This window comes from Sciurus carolinensis, chromosome 1 (assembly GCF_902686445.1).
Source record: "Sciurus carolinensis chromosome 1, mSciCar1.2, whole genome shotgun sequence".
NCBI classification, from domain to species: Eukaryota; Metazoa; Chordata; class Mammalia; order Rodentia; family Sciuridae; genus Sciurus; species Sciurus carolinensis.
The window spans coordinates 62,131,844-62,149,221 of record NC_062213.1 but is presented as its reverse complement, the minus strand read 5'-3'; the positions used below and the strand labels follow the sequence as shown (position 1 = coordinate 62,149,221).

Here is a 17,378-nt window from a genome sequence, read left to right as displayed (position 1 = left end):
TTATTTAAAATATACTAATTTGGGATCAGTGGAAAGACTATTTTTTATTCTAGGTAGTTTTATGACTCATTCAGGATAGTTTTGTGGTTCATCAGACTGTTGAAACTAAAGACTGAAAGGATTAAATTAAATAAAACCAAACAATGTGCTACAGGATTCGTGAGCTGGAGACAAATCTAAGACATTGGGAGAACATTATTCAGTTATTTAAACTTCACTATTTACTACCTTGAAAGAAACAATTAGCACATGGTTAAAATGAGCCTCGCCCCTGCAAAATGTGAGGAGTTAATGCCGCTATCTATTGGGTTGTCTCCCCCACAGTGATTCCCTCTTCTTAGATGGCTACTCCTCTTCTAGATGAGCTCCCTAGGGATAGACAGACTTAAGGCAGCAATATTTGTGCAACGTAGGCCAGAGGAGAGTCCCTGGTCCAAGATGGACAAGTTATGGGTAGCTTCCTAAAACTTTAGTATTAAAACAAAAGAAGAAAGTCAGTATTCCTTCAGGTATACTTGTATACAGGTATAAACTTGGGTTCTATTGGTATGTGCACTTGAGAAGCATGAGCTGGTTTAGGAAGAGAGAGAGGAAAAGAGAATGGGGAGTTGAGAGAGAGGGATAACTTCCTGTTCTCCCTACAACCTTCTACTTCCTGGTTCCAGTTTGTGTGTGTGTGTGTGTGTGTGTGTGTTTCCTGAATTTCTGGCCTCACATTCTGTGAAATACCCCTCTGGTTCTATTAGCAAATTCCTATTGCTGGTTTGAATTGATTTTCAGAACTTGAAACTGAAAGGATCCTAATTAACATAAGAGTGATATTTTCCTTCCAGGTGTTTGATCAAAACTTCACATCTATTAGATGTGAACTTTGAATATAAGCATGCCATTAGCAATACATGTACAAGAAGACAAGTTTAGAGCTACAGTGTTCTTGGGGGGCCATCAATTCATGCATGTGATAAATGAGGCCCAGGAAGGCTGCATCCTTTGCTAAAGTCACCTCTATCAAAAACAAGTCCCTAGACTTGACAGACTCCTAGACCATTGCTCTTTCCCTAGTAGCCACTTATGGATTAAAGTACTGTATTTATTTTCACAAAATGTGTACATTTAAAAAAAAAATGTCCATATACTCCTAAATATTCTTAGCCTCAGATTTTGAATGAAAAGCTGAAGATGTTAAAATGATTTCAACAAATCTACATATTAACAGAAATAGAAGTTTATTCCCAGGCAAGAGGTTCCATCTAGTAGGCCAGACTTCTCTGCCCACGTCACTGTCGTTGTGTTAGATGGGGAAATCCATCCCCAACCCCACTGAAAAAACATTTCTTCAGTACTTACTGATTTAAAGTGGGCACTGCTCTAGGCCAGAAGATACACTGAGAGATAAATCGGGTTGACTGGCTTTCTGAGTGTTGTTGAGCTTAACAGGTTTTTACCCCCATATGTGTGAGTGGGGGGCAGTGGATGTTTGGGGTGTGGTGGGAGTGATATAAAATGCACTACTAGAGTAAAAGTTCCTTGAAAGTAGATGTGGCTTCTTTGACAGTGTCACCAGAATATATAACATGTGTCCTAGGCATAGGAGGATGAATAATGGAAGGAATAAGTGACTGACTGAAAGAGACAAACAGTTGAGCTACTAGTTGTCACATTTCTGAGTCCAGCACACTCATTATCTAGGTTTAACGTCCTTCTTGGTCTTTCCTGCTAGCTAGAATGATGGGGACTCTTTAATTGAAGTTGTTTTTTTAATTATTTTTTGAATTCCCAGCATACCTCAGAGTGTCCTGGGGATATAGTCAAAGGAGTTCTTACCTATGTTGAAAAGTTAGAACCTAAGAGGAAAGCTTCTCCAGTGAGGGACTGTTAACCATGTTAACCATTCTTCTAAAGGTAAGAAGGAATTCAGAGGCCATCTGCCAGAGACAGACAGTTAGGTTTGACCAGGCCTAAGGATGTCTTTTCTCTGAACCAGATATCACAAAATCTTTCCCCATGAAGATGTGCACATGAGATTGCAGAAATGCAGGGATGCATCTGGGATGGGGAATGTGATTCAACCTGCTGGCCTAGAAAAGGAATATAAATGTAGAAGTGAGAAGATAAGGGAGGGTCCCATGGGTCCAAAATCCTCAGAAGTGAGGGAGTGGTTTTTTTGTTTGTTTGCTTTTACTTGTCATGTTCTTGATTAAAAAACCTCAGAGACCCCCTGGGGTTGAGGGTATAGTATCACATTAACAGTAGTGTCATGTGTTATCATGAATGCCTATCTCTGTGTTATACAAGCAGTGAGATTTAAAATTTATTTCTCTAACTTGTGGTGGATGATAGATCATTCATTCGCCCACTTAGTCAATATATCACTCATACATTTACCAGGTGCTTTTATCATGTGGGTTAGGCCACGTGAGCCTCAAAGACAAATTCATATGATTTTGCCATTAATAACTTATCAGCTCTGTGTGCAAAACTATTAGGTTCTCTATCATTCTTGGTCATAACGGTAACAAGTAGCCTGTGGAAGTTAAAAGGTACAAAACAAACTGTGCAGTTCCGGACCTGCAACAGGATTTAAACAGCAGCTAGCAGGTCTGGACCATATTTCCAAAGTCACCAGGAGTCCTGAAAACCTCTGTGTAATAAGGTACATTTTTCATTCATCTATTTTTACTTTATGGTGGACAAATTGGTCTAAACTGTCAAAAAATCACAATTGAGAATGTTTGCCTGAGAGAAGACTGCTAGAACAACTTGTCATAGGGGTCGCCCGGGGAGAGGGTTGAGATGCCTTGTCCCGACCTGATGGGTGGTGTCTCACCATTGATCTTTGGCAAGTTGTACTGGAAAAGATGGACAGAGTTCCAAAGTGCAATATTATATTTCCAATTAAAATGTAAAAACAAACCTTTTTCATAAAACACATTGGCCTCAGCCCTGGGAAGTGACTACAAAGCCCCACGCTGATTGAGAAAAACTGAAAGCAGACACTGTAATTGATAAAGGAGATAAGTCAATCTGTATCCTTTAAAGAATAATGAGTTCCATTTTTCATCAAAAAGATCTCCTTGTGCCGAAGAAACATTCTTTCAATAAATCTACTTAATGGTTTCCCCTCTAATGATATATAACATTGCGCTTTGGAAGACAGCATTGCAGCAGGTCCTTGCCAGGAACTGCAGGCCACCCATCATTTGCATTGGTAATTCAACCAAAAAAAAAAAAAAATACAGATGATTCCCAGGAAGTGCTGCTGTTCTGGGGAAAATATCTGAAGTCCTTCCCGGGTTCTTCCAGCAGGTAAAGGCATGGGATGTTGAATAAATAATCACTAAACTTGAGATGCTGTGCACACCTCCACTCCCACGGCTCTCTGAGAAGGACTCCAGGGCAGACAGCCCCAGCTAAATGCTTCAGATACTTGGGTCGTGAGAACTGATTAGCTTTGTTTGTTCCCTAAACTCATCACTCTCGCACAGACCTGATGGCCTTGTGCCTCTGCAGAAGGTCACATGTTTACTGGGTTGGCTAAACCGAAGTAACCACTTCAGTGACCCTGCCTGAAGTAGCCCCCACCTCATCTGAGGGCGGAAGCCTCAGGTGGTCAAGTCCTGGTAAAAGAAAGGGCCTGTCCCCTCCTATGGGAGTGATTTAGGGCCTGTGTGCTCTTGGGTTAGGCAGCAGGACCAGATTTCAAACAGTATACCTTCATGAACCTCCACCTTACAGATGCGCTGTTCTTTTCACCAGGACCCAGCTTTATGTAACAAAACCTACTTCCTCCAAGAGCACCCAGCCCTCCCAGTACTGACAGACGGACGGACTTCCCCACATGGGAGTCATTAGCAACAACCCTGGAGTTATTTCCTTATGGTGCTGTTTGTTTATTCTCCAGTCGCGTGTGAGTCAGCCAGATCATGATTTGTGGCGGTTTTGCTTGTGAAATCTTACATAATTATATTCCTATTGTCAGGTTGGGTCTAGCAGTTAGACCGTATAGTGTTTTCTCATTGCACAACATCTGCAAATCAATAAGGAGAAAGCCTGAACAATGAGATGACGTTGGCTAGCCAGAACCGGGCAGCACGTCACCCAGAGGCGGCTCTGCAGTTTCACAGATACAGCTGCTAATTCCTCTGCTGGGCAGGGTGACTGGGCAGGGTGGTGGCCTTTCCAATGGGTTTCACTGAGGTGATATTTAAAAGAGAAGAGTGAGGGCATGAAAGAAGAACAATCACAACACTTTACACAGAAACCGACCAAATTTTTACTGCATTTGCCCCACGCTGGATTCCAACATGCTGGTCCAGAACGCGGCTGGCTAGAAGCTTCTCCAACAGGCTTTCCCTTCCCCGCCATGTACATTATTAATTTTGATCTTACTCACTGTCCCAAGTCCGGAGGCATTTAATAAAGACACTCTTAATGCAAACAGTGAGTGGTTACAACACACGGATGGGGTGGGCACGGTTTCCACGACACAGAGTGGAATCCAGGAAAATGACACGCAGAGGCAAGACGCCCCCTTCATTGCTAATGGTATCATGGAGCTCAAAACCCACAACTGCTTGGTTTTGTTTTGTTTTGTTTTTTAAAATTCCTGGAATATATTGAAACTACTTGTTCCTAGCATTATTTCATATTTTTAATCAAATATCTGACCTGATTCAAAACATATTTGTTTACATACATCTTTGCTTAGCGCACCTTATTTATATTGATATAGGATGAAGATTACAAATATCTGCATAAAAAGAGAAACTGTGTGACTCTATATGAAGACAACAACCATCACATTCCACAGCACGTCAGTGGTTAGTTTTCGAATGGTCAAGCATTATTTCAAACAAGAGAAAGTATATAACTGAACACAAGCGCCACAAGAAAACAATCAGAACAACAGAATCAAACCCAACTTCTCTATTAATCATTTAAAAACTTGAGCTCTGTTTCTAACACTTTTCATTAATTGTTATTTTAAGCTCCAGTAGCAGGATCAGATTTCTGCTGCCTCTAGGCAAATGAGTTATGATCTGATCTCAAGTTCCAAGGGAAATGCTCAAAGTTTTATTTTTCCCCAGTTGAATAAACAGTACCATGTACATTATCTCTTGTGTTAGAATAGTGTTGTCTTCACATAAGACTCAAATAATGGTATTAGTCATTCATTTCCTTGAACTCAGACACCCTCATGCGTGCTGACAGGTTTATAAGGATGTGGTGGCAGCCGTGGGTTCTGGGAGTTGCTAGATGGCCGACTTTGATTTCTTGCAGTCCTGAGCCATGGAGCCTGGGTTCGCCTGGTTATTGTCCGCTTTCTCTCTCAGATGCTTGGCTTGTCTGAAAGATTAATACATTAACAAGAGCTGAGGTCCAGGGTTGCACATCTTCAGACATGTTTATTAGCAGATGGCACATAGGATTCAAAGGTCACCACAAAAGTGACATTTTAAAGTGAAACAACAATATTTATGTTCAGATAGTCTGCTGATGAGATCATGTGGAAATGGTTTTGATTAAATTAGCTTATAAATGGTTGCCAATCTATAGACAACTTAAAATGCCATGTCTGTTTACCAAATGTTTTCTTCTCACGCTCTTACCTTTTAAATATTAATGACCAAATGCTGGGGGGTTTTGTTGTTGTTTTCTGGGTTGTTTGGTTTGGTTTTGCTTCTTTGGGAGGGGCATGCTCATTTAACTACAGGATGATTATGTCTGGTTTTTACTTCCTGGGTTATCTATTTTTATTTTAATTCTAAAAATGTTATCTCCTTTGTGTGTTCTGAGAACTTACTCATTGGCTATTATTATTGCTTTGAAAGACTTTGGATCCTACTATGTAAATATAATTGCCTTACATTTCTTCAGTATAAATTGGGTCTCTGGAGAGACCCAAAATCCAGTTCCTTAGATAGGGCCTTATGTACTAGTCTCATAAAAATGCTATGAGCTAGATTCCAGAAATAATTTTTATAGTTGCAACCCCTGGGAGCCCCAGTTCTGTGGCATTGTTGTGCTGTGTTTCATATAGTGATGTGAAAAACCAAGTGCAGGCTAGGGGAGGGACACCTCTCCTTATCGTTTTTTTTTTTTTTTTTTTTTTTTTCTCACTGTTGTGTTCACAGCTTAGTAGGAACATGAGTGGTTTTTTTGTTTTGTTTTGTTTTGTTTTGTTTTGTTTTTGTTTTTGTTTTTTAACTTCAGAAGGTAAGTTAGCCAGAAGATGGTCAACAGTATGAAGTAAAAAATAACTTTTTGGTAAGTTTTGCAAAGTCTCTATAGTCAACAAATGCATATATGTTTCCAACAAAGGCATTAATCAATTCATTGGTTAAAACTCACATACATATTATAGGAGATGAATATGACCACAAATGCTGCTTCTCATTTATCTACCTTTAATTGTGTTATGTATGATTTTGTAAGATTTAGATATCATTGTTTGAATGTTTTTACATTACAATTGTCTATGCCTCATCTTTTGTACCATTACAAAAGTTACAAATAAAAAAAAAATACCAAGGAGGATTTACTCACTTTTCAAGAGAACCCTTTTCAATATTCATTGCTCCATCAATTGGATCCAGTCCTTGTTCAGAAAATTGTTTCAAGGCACTTAAAGCTGCCTACAATGAAAACAAACAAGGAGAACCATTCACTGACTTTAATGTAATGCAGAGGTAACTGTAAAACAAAGTCAAGACAGACTATCATTTTCACTAATCTAAAGAAATGCTTTTTACATCCTTTAGCAAAACTACATTTGAAAGGCTGAATTATCATGGAGCAATGTATATGTACATCTTTAATTTTATGTATACACACATATACACATATGTATATAACAAATAATATATAAATGAAAATAATAACGAATAATTTAAAACTATAAGTTATATATGTATGTATACATTTTTTCCCCAAAAACTATGAGAGCTTCATTTTTAGGAAGGTTGGGAAAATGAATTTCAATGAGTCTTATGCCTTATCCCTTATCCATAATTTTGCAAATTCCATCTGCAAATGTAACACCTCATATAAGCATAAAATATTTCGGACAGTGACTTCGCATGTTTTCTCCTCACGTGACTGAGATTATGTATTCTCTTCCTTCAGATGTGAGGATATCTGGTTTTTCCACCTTGAGTACTTTTTCCAAAGTTAGCATAAAGGTATTGTTCAATTTTGTGGATGTTGAATTCCAAATTAAGTCACAGAATATTAGCAGAAATGGACAGCAGGTACTCATGCATAGTCAGTGGAAGGCTATGATGGCATTCTGAGAGAAAGGGAAGGAGCAAGAATCCCAGCTTCTTGGGGCTCTGGTGAGGTGTTGATAGGCCCAGGAGGTGTGGGATGCTGACGGGTGATGACAGGCTGGTGGAGCCTGGCTGGATAGCTGGGAGGCACCAAAAATGCAAAGCTGATAAGATCTACATAACTTGTTGACACTCTTGTGCGAGTTCCAAATTGTTATTTCTTTGAATAAGAATTTGGTTGCTCGTCCCCTCCCCCTCCCCACCTTGGAAACTCTATTAGAAGGGCTTTGTTGAGTCTGAGGTAGGTGTCGGCCTCAGAGTTGTTTGCATCTCCAGAGTCCTGCTGGTTCACACTTCAGGCATCTGTGTCTTCTCAGCTGCCTTTGAGAAGAACTAACTCTTGCAGTTTCTCAAACTTTTATCCGCCAAAGGCCCCTTTTGGGTACCTAAGTGCATGGGTTCTTTTACATTATTTTATGAAAGAAGACAGTTGGAGGGTTTTACTTTTAAGTTAATAGACCTCTTTTTTTTTCATGCAGTTTTAGGTTCACAGAACAATGGAGGAGGTAGTATGCACAGTTCCCATGCACTGCCTCCTGCCTCCCTGTCCTAAACAGTTTCCCCTGTTACCATCATCTTGCAGCAGGACATAGTACATTTGTCATAACTGGTGAGCAAATATTGCTATATTATCACTAAGTAAATCATATTTTACATTAGGATTCACTCTTTGTATTGTATATTCTATGGGTTTTCACAACTGCATAATGACATGTACCCACTATCACAATATCTATGTATAGAATAGTTTCATTGCCTTAAAAATCCTGAGCTCCACCTATTTATCTCTCCCTTTCTACCTCCTTCCCCATCAAACCCCTGGCAGCCACTGATCTTTTTACCATCTCTACAGTTTTGCTTTTTCCAAAGTGTCATATACTTGGAATTAGGCACTGTGCAGTCTTTTTGGACAGGTTTCTTTCACTTAGCAATACGCACTTAAAGTCCTCCTGTGTCTTTTCCCAGCTCATTTTTTTTATTTCGTTGCATGGATGTGCCATAGTTGGATTAGCCCTTTGTTTATTAAGGGGGTCTTGATTGTTTCTAGTTTTGGGTTATTATGAATAAAACCACCATAAATATTCACTTATAGTATTTAGTGTAATATACTCTCAATTTGGGGGGATTGAACCCAGGGGCACTCAACCACTGAGCCACATCTCTAGCCCTTTTAATTTTTTTTATTTTGAGACAGGGCCTCACTAAGTTGCTGAGGCTGGCTTTGAACTTGAGATCCTCCTGCTGCAAGCCACCAGAGCCACTGGGATTACAAGTGTTTGCCATGGTGTCCAGTCTACTCACAATATTTTCTGTCTTTTCTCTTGTTTTTTTTGCATTTTTTGCTGCTTTGTTTGTGGTACTAGGGATCAAACCCAGACTGCATCTCTAGTCCTTTTTATTTTTTGTTTTGAGGGAAGCTCTTGCTAAATTTCCCAGGTTGGCCTCACACTTGAGATCCTCCTGCCTCAGCTTCCCATGTGGCTGGGATTACAAGTTGTGCTACCATATCTGGTGCTTGTTTGTTTCTTAAGCCACAATTTCTATATGCAACCAAAAGTATCAATATATAAATTTCTTTAGATGACTATTCTTTTCAGGTCTTTAAACTGAGCCCTCTAGATCAGATGTGCTAGTCTAAATACTCATCTGTGTCTGCAACGCTGGTCAGGGTGCCCTGGGACAGGAGGAGACTGTGTTTGGGCTCAGTTTTTATCATTGAACCTGGAGTCCTGCAGAGAGGTGGTCAGGGTCCTCGTCCCGCTACTCCAGATCTAGACTCTCAATTATGCTGTCTAGCTGGCATGTATAGCCAGGTAAATGTGGACCTCAGTGGGGCAGGAGCAATATGGCCATCTCGCTGGGGTATCATTGTGGGTTTGAATCCTGCCATCTCATATGCATATGCAGAAGCCCTGAGCTGCAATACCTTGGAATGTGATCTTATGTGGAAACAGTGTTGTTGCAGATGTGGTTAGTTACAATGAGGTCATACAGCAGTAAGTGAGGCCCTAACCCTGTCACTGGCGTCTTTATGTAAAGTGGAAATCTGAACATAGATGCATGTTCAGGGAGAAGAAGAGAGAGATCGCAGTGATGCAGCAGAAACCAAGGGCACCAAAGATTTCCAGAAGTGACGAGAGATTCAGGGACCTGATCCTTCATAGCACTCAGAAGGAACCAAAACTTGATCCCATATTCCCAGCCTCCAGACTGTGAGGCAACAAACTTCTGCTGTTTAAGACCTGTAGCTGTGGTACTTTGTTCCAGCAGCCCTAGCAAACGATTACAGGTGCATCATGGTTCCTCTCTAAGGACAGCAGAATCAGTCTCCCTCTCTTTTGAATGGTTTCCTTTATTATTTTTTTATCTTAAAAAAATTGTAGTTATAGGAAAATCAGAATATATAGACAGGCAAAAAGAGTTGAAGTATTCACAGTCCCATGCCCCACCCATTCACAACATGGTGTGCGTCTTTCTACATCCTTGCCTATCCCCTCCCTGTAGCTACTCACTTTAACCTAGAGTAGATCTTAACACTTTTATAACCTGCTCTTTTCTCAGAACATGAGTAGTTTTCCATACCACCATAAACATTAAAAGCAGTGTTTTCATGGCTGCACAGTATCTATCACCTTTATATGCCTTTCTGTATCTGGCTAATCCCCACTGCTAGACATTTAACCTAGTTCAAATTTTTAAGCTGTCGTAAACACTGCACTGAACTTTCTACTCCTTAAATCTTTGGGAACCATCTCAATACTTATGGTAAATCCTTAGAAATCAAATATCTGGTCCAAAGATGGCGCCCATTTTTGCAGATCTTGATCTATACTTTCTGCCTGTCCTCACAGAGGTACCCACGCCAGCAGTGGGAGGAAGGCATTTCTCTCAGTGCTTCTGGAATTACCTCTCAGAACCACTTTGCCAGTCAGGTGAACAAATTTGTTTTGTCATTTTATGGCCCTACCTTGTTTTTAATTTATTTATCCTGATCATTTACCTTACTCATTAACTTTGGCCTTAGTAAGGATTTGATTGCTTTCAAAGATTAAATTCATTTTTGAAAGACCCAGATTTGAACAGCTCTGCCCACAGCCCTCAAAAAAAAAAAAAAAAAAAAAAAAAATTGCAGAGGAATTTGACTCTTGTTTGGCTTTGATTGGGTGACCTCTGAGACCCCATCAAGTCCTGCAGTGCTGGGATGGCTACGCTAAGAAGAGTCATGTGATTAAGTATGTTCTTGTGGGCTTGTGCCATCAACCTGAGCATGTGTCCCACCTCCCACATGCGTGTGGCACCAAGAGTCAGACCCATTCCCTTCTCAGTTCCAAAGATCATTCATGCCTAACCTTCTTCACAAATACTCCCAACTTCTTGGGGTGGGCTAATGAACTTAAAGGTCTTCATAGTTGCAACAATTTTGAACAAATGATCAGCTATTCTGTTCTGATCCATTAATATGTGAATTGTTGGCAAGAATGTTAATTTTGGTCAATTTCTTCCCAAATGAACTATTAATAGTCCATTTAAATTTGCAGTGTGATATTGCTGAATGAGACTGAATGAGAGATTGCTCCAAGACTCTCAGTCCTGTTTTATTCCCAAGAAGGCCAAAACAACAACCCAAATCAAATTTTTACACTTTTGTGTGTATGTGTGTGTGTGTGTGTGCATGGTGCTAGGGATCAAACTTATGACCTCAACCAGGCTACTACAGAGTTACACTCCCTGCACCCCAATTTTTTAAAAACTTTAAAAAATAATTTATAAGCTAACTATAGCCCATTTTCCTTGGTTGCTGTTAGGAACACTTGGTTCCTAACGTGGCCTGAATACCATGAACCAAATAACCTGCTTCAAGTCCAGAACTATGGTACCTGCTCTCTTTCCTCTGAATTAGAGACACACATAAGACAAAGGCCAGGTCTCAGGGAGCGGGTTCAGTGTTTTATCTCTTACAAAATTTCTGGGATGATTTTATCATCATGTCATTCTGGTCCCTGTGCACTGTCAAAATGACTGTCATCATTCAAAGAGCATCCTACAGGCTGGAATGGTGGGTGCTCTTTCACACTGTGCCATGAACGGATTTTCAGAATTCTTGAGTGACTGCTTCCCTCTGAAGGTATGCTTGATAGCTTCCAAGTAACATTCCCTTATCTATCTGCTGAGATCATTCAACCCACGTCTTGTTGATAACCTGGAACACAATAGCTTATAAGTATGAAAGGACTTCTTTCTAATTTATAAAAGACAAAGATGATAATTTATCTTAACCTCTGTAAACAGTAGTAGCTACCATTTGATGAGCATCATTCTGCCACTGGCTCTATACCTGCGTGGCCTCAGGTATTATCACAGCCCTGCAAGGGAGGTCCTGCCCATAAGGAATCCAAAGTCAAGAGAATTCACTAACCTACTTGAGTAGCAGAGATGTGAACCCCAACTATATTCTTGGTCATTTCCCTTTATTTTCTCTGAACTTAAATCTGTTCACATTCAGCCTGCTCAATTTCAGCATGGCTTCTTTCAAAATTATTTCAAAATCACTCTTAGTTTCTCTTCCATACTCATTCCATCCACTATGTTCCACAATAATAACTTCAAGTAAGCTAACAAAGTTACCTCCATTTTCTTGAGAAGGAATTTATGTTCTTGTGGGAGTCCCACAACCCTCTCTCAGCTTCCTTGGTTTGACTTCCAAGGTTCCACTCAGCACTTCCGTAACACTTACAGTTTTGGCTAATGCCAAATGAATGACTACAGGAATTATTTTGTCACTTAGAATCACCACAGGACCACAAACAAGATGACTTGATTCTCCATTTCTTAACACTCTGAGGGTAATGAATCTGCCTTCTTTACTGGCCTTCCTTCTCCATTAAAAGACTTTTCCCCTTTTGGCCTTCCTGTGTTTGCGGGCAGGAAGGAGAGAGGAGCTCAAGGGTTTTGCCAAGTTTATTAGGCTACAGGAAGCTACAGCAAGAAGAGGTTGTGGGAGCCCGGTGTAGTGGTGCACACCTGTAATCCCAGTGGTTCTGGTTGGGAGGCTGAGGCAGGAGGATCATGAGTTCAAGGTCAGTCTCAGCAACTTAGTGAGGACCTAAGCAACTCAGTGAGACCCAGTCTCTAAATGAAATATATAAAAGGGATGGAGATGTGGTTCAGTAGTTAAGAGCCCTTGGGTTTAATTCCCAGTACAAAAAAAAAAAAAAGGAAGTTCTGGGATTGCAGAAGCGAAATGAACAAAGAAGGTAAAGGGTTTGACTGTGATGCACAGACAGCCATGAACCCAAACTGCTTAGGAAATCAGAGATGGGTAGGTGCTGCTGATCACGTGGCTCCTCTTGCAGGTACTAAGAGAACATTTCGGGAGCTGCTTCCTCCTCCGCTTGCCAAGAGCACAACTGCGGAATCCGGGGCTCTCTTCCCACCTTCATCCTCAATTCGTCACCCACTATTTTCTGGGAAAGGATATTTACCAATTAAAGAATTCCACAGGAGATGGGTTAGCTTCTCTTTCTACAGCAAAATGCCCACAACAATAGAAAGATGCAAAATGCCTGAAAAAGCCACATGACATTTAGCAAGACCCAATTATGACTGAGGTCAAACAAAATGAGCCTTTGCTATCAGATCAATTATTTCAAAGAACGATGGATAATGCAGTGGCTTTATGAACAAATGCTAAAATTTAACAGTCGAAAAAGTGTTTTACTATACTCCTCCAAATTAGTTCAGAAAATGGTAAAATCAACAAAATTCTCATGTTTTTATTCACTGAATAAACTTCCTAGAGGCCAGCTGCTTTAAAAAATTCTGAACATATTATAAATCTGCTACATAATACTAAAGGACACTTTGGAATGAGGGGAAAATCAAATAGCCCTCATTTGGGAAGATATACTTGAAGCCTGGTTAAGAGGCAAGTTCTAAATTGTCTATTTACTGAGAGGGTAAATAGATAACAAGATGTTCAGGTCGCACTGGCTACAGTTCACCCTTTCAGCATGGACAATTTGCTGTGCAATGAATGTAAACTAAACTTGGGGAGTCGTGGGAAGGAGGCAAATCTGGGTTCCCTAATGAGGAACATCCTGGATGATGCTGAATCCAAGTTGTGTAACTTCCCACTCACTGAGGATTAGAGAATTTCAAAGATACACTAACGTAAGTACCCAGAACCCTCCATAAGTCTTTGGCCATAAACAAATAGACAACTCAATGATTTCATTTCCAGTGTTTTCCTAGCAAATCAAAACAAACACTCGGCATCCATTTGTAGGTTACCACAGCCTACCAACCTCAGTCTTAAACTTCAGCCTATGACAACTAATGTGCTCTGTGATTTAAAAAGAAAAGACATAGCCAAAGCAATAAATATAGCTGTGTTTGGGAGAAAAATTAAATATTTTCAAGAAGTGGATGACATGTCCTGTTTTTATGCCTATCTTTTCAGTGCTACACTTGCATCAATTTTTTGTTTTATTTTGTTTTGTGTGTGTGTGTGTATGTGTGTGTGTATGTGTGTGTGTGTCCCTTAGAGAAAAGCATCTGCATAGTGATATGGAAATATTTTTGTCCCCAAAAGATTTTACAACTGCTTTGTGAATGAAGCCACACAGGTTCTAGAACAGATGTCGCCACCGACTCATGTGTCGCTTGTTTGGTGCGTAGTTATAGCAATGCCAGAAACACGATGCCAACAAGATATTTTCCATGCCTATTGTCGGCCCTGGCTCTCCTGTGTGTGTGCGTGTGTGTGTGCATGTGTGTGTGCGTGCAGAGAATGAAGGTGCGTCTTTCCAGTCATTTCTACAATTTGGAACTCTCCTCTTGACAATGAGCAATTAGCAAATAGTGCTAATTGTTAAAACCAATGCCTCTCCTCCTGCTTCCTTCTTCAGGGATTAGTTTATAATGACAGTGTAGCAGCATTAGGTCATTCTCTGAGAGACAACAACAGTCTTCATTAGCAAAATGTGAATTTTTAACTCATCCCCCTGACAAGCAGCTCTTTGTGAAGTTTTTGAACAAGATGCCCAGTGAGTCCTTTTATTTCCTTTTCTTGTATGTCATACTTTTCCCACCAACTTATCCTGATTCCCAGAAACAGACAGGCTGTTCCTATTAAAGTCAATGATAACCATACCGTCTGAATGTGGCCTTCGTTTTTTAAAAAGTGTTCAAGTTTGTTTTGTTTTGCCTTTTCTCCCTAAAGTGCTTACTCATGTTGATCTCTTCCTGGGAGCAGATCTAACTGCTAGATTCAGCTCAGAATGATCATAGTGGTCATGTATGCAGTTAATTAAATCAGTCTCCTGCCATGAGGAAATGATAGGCTTCAAAAGCAAACGTCTCCATCTAGAGTGGAGGATTCTCCTAACTTTCCATCCTAATAGTCTCTGGGACTGACTCTATATTAAATCACTCAAATGATTGAAAAGAGGGTCTTTACTAACTTGAAGGTTTGTTGCCCAAAGAATGTGAAGTTTAAGGTTTCTAAGAGATCCTTTTCCTGCTTTGAAAGGTCTATAATTAAATGCCATGTCTCTATATAAAACAAGAGAAACCAAAAAGATATTTATGTTTCTAAACTTTATCACTAGTCTATTTCATTTCATATGAATCAATGATATAACTTTTTTAAATGAAAAGAGGCCTACCCTGAACATTAATTAACCCACTTGCTGCCTTGCTTTCTAACAATTTCATTGTAAGCCTGCACTTCTCATTTGATCTCCCACAATCCTATTAGTTCAGGTAATTTCCATAAAATTGGTACTTTATAAAATGACTTGCCCTTGGAACAAAGGACTGTTGCCTGCTAAGGTGATGGTTACTCTTTGGAAAAAAAAATGGTTGTGAAAAAAAAAAAAAGTAGGAAGGTGGGTGTTCAGAGATATGCAGATTTTCCATAGTTTCCTAAAATAGGTGTTCGGCTCTAGAACTTGAGAAATTGGTTAAAAAAAAAAAATGAGCAAACTTCAGATTTAACCACTGCCTTCATTTCTGCAGTTAGGCTCTTAGAATGGTAATTTATATAGCTGCCAGCCATGGCAACAACACAGAGACGAATTTAAAGCAGGATTAACTGTGCTGCAGAATGTCATCAATGTGCTCAGAACAAACTTGAGCAGCAGCACCACTACCATGCCTTCCTGTAACGAGGCTTTTCTGTTTGCCCAACATCGTTCCTGCTCAAAGCCCTATTTTGCCCTGTATTCAATTATTTTTGATTTAACGCAAAGTTCCCTTTGTAATGGGGTTTGCCACAACATGTTGGTGGGCCACACTGACATGCTGACAAGGTAAGTGTCATAAAGGCAGCATCATTCTCTGTGGAAGATAGAATAATGCTCCCCACCACCAACTTGTCCATATCCTACTTCCCAGAATCTGCATGTTCCTTTACATGGCAAAAGGGATTTGGCAGATGGGGTTAAGGTATGAATGTTGAGATGGGAAGATTAGCCTAGATTATCTGGTTGGGTCTACTCTAATCACTCAAATTAAAATCAGAGAACCTTTCCTGGCTTTGGTCAAAGAAAAAGATGTACCAGGGACGATTAGTCGAAGAGGCATAGTTGTGTTGATTTTGAAGATGGAGGCAGCGGGCCATGAGTCAAAGAATACAGGTAGCTGCTAGAAGCTGAAAAAGGAAAAGAAGTAGATTCTCCCCTAGAGTCTCCAAGAAAGAACTACTGAAACCTTGATCTTAGCTCAGCAAGACCCTTGTCTGACTTTTGGCCTATAGAAGTCTAAGGCAATACATTTGTGGCAAGTCAATAGGTCTTCGGTAATTTTTTAAAGTAGAAAAAGGAAACTAATACACTCTCCTTGTCATCTGGACAAGGAAAAGGGTTTGGTATCTGGAGTCTGCTATACTTTGGATCTTGAATGTGCCCCAAAGGCCTGTGTGTTACAGACTATCCTCATGGTGGTGTTAGTGCAAAGTGGTAGAACTTTTAGGATATGAGGACTTGTGGGAGGTCCTTAAGTCATTGGGGCCTATATCCAAAGGCAACTGTGGGAGCCCATCCCTTTCTTCTCTGGCTCTTGCTTCCTGGCCATGAGGTGAGCAGTTTTATTCCGCCACATCCTCCCACCACGATGTACTGCCTAACCACAGGCCCAGAACAATGGGGCTAATCAACCATGAACTGAAACTTCCAAAACAGTGAGCCAGAAATAAACCCCTTCTCTTTATAAGTTGATAACATTTTGTTACAGCAATGGAAAGCTGACTAACATAAGGTTTTTCAGACCTGGATTAAAATTCCAGCTGTAGCACTCCACCTGTGTGTCCTTAAACAAGTAACTTTGTCCCTCTCAGCCTCCTGTTCATTATCTGTAATTTGGAGACTACAACACCTATTGCACTGGATTATTCAAAAAGTTAATGGTTAGACTTTAGTGGTGTTTAATAAATGAGAGCTTGAATTATATATTTTTCTTTGCTGTATTTTGAACCCAACATCTGGTGATAAAATTCTTATACTCCTTTTCTCTTCCTTGTTCATTTAAGTCAAATTCCCTTTATATTTCTCTAAATTTTTTCAGCCTGTTGCTCTTGTTCCTCTTCCTAAGAAAATCCTATCATTAAGCCTCCTTCTTAATCAAAAGTTATTAAAAATTCCAAGCCCTAGAGTAACATTCAGTATCTTCACACTTAAAAATATTAGAAATAAATTATTTACATCTAAATACCCATGTTAAAATTTCTTTGATAGTCTCAAAGATCCCTTTTTAAATTGGTTTTTAAATCTATATCCTAATGGTTCACTCCTTGAATTTGATTAACTGATCTTTTAAGGCCAAGGAGTCCCGTGGTAGATGGAATAATGACCTCCAATGACATCCATGTCCTACTCTATAGTACCTGTGAATATGTTGTTTTACATGGCAACAGGGACTTTGCAGATGGGATTAAATTAAGGGTTTTGAGATGAGACTTTCACCTGGATTTTGCAGGTGGACCCAATCTAATCCCAGGAATGCTTAGAATTAGAGAATCCCAGGTATGGTAGTGATGGTGAGAGGGACAAT

The 17,378-nt window shown here is 39.9% G+C and overlaps 1 protein-coding gene across 9 annotated transcripts in view; it reads right to left on the bottom strand.

Annotated features, from left to right (window-relative positions):
* Positions 1-4,249: 4,249 nt before the first annotated feature.
* The window catches only part of Stau2 (staufen double-stranded RNA binding protein 2), a 336,959-nt gene continuing 323,830 nt past the window's right edge, over positions 4,250-17,378 (bottom strand). For all 9 annotated transcript variants that reach the window (XM_047525257.1, XM_047525247.1, XM_047525205.1 and 6 more), the window contains 2 exons: positions 6,547-6,635; positions 4,250-5,346 (listed from right to left, as the gene is read on the bottom strand). In XM_047525257.1, coding sequence (XP_047381213.1) covers positions 5,253-5,346; positions 6,547-6,635 — 183 coding nt within the window. In that variant the 3' untranslated portion in view covers positions 4,250-5,252. The remainder of the gene's footprint in view (positions 5,347-6,546; positions 6,636-17,378) is intronic.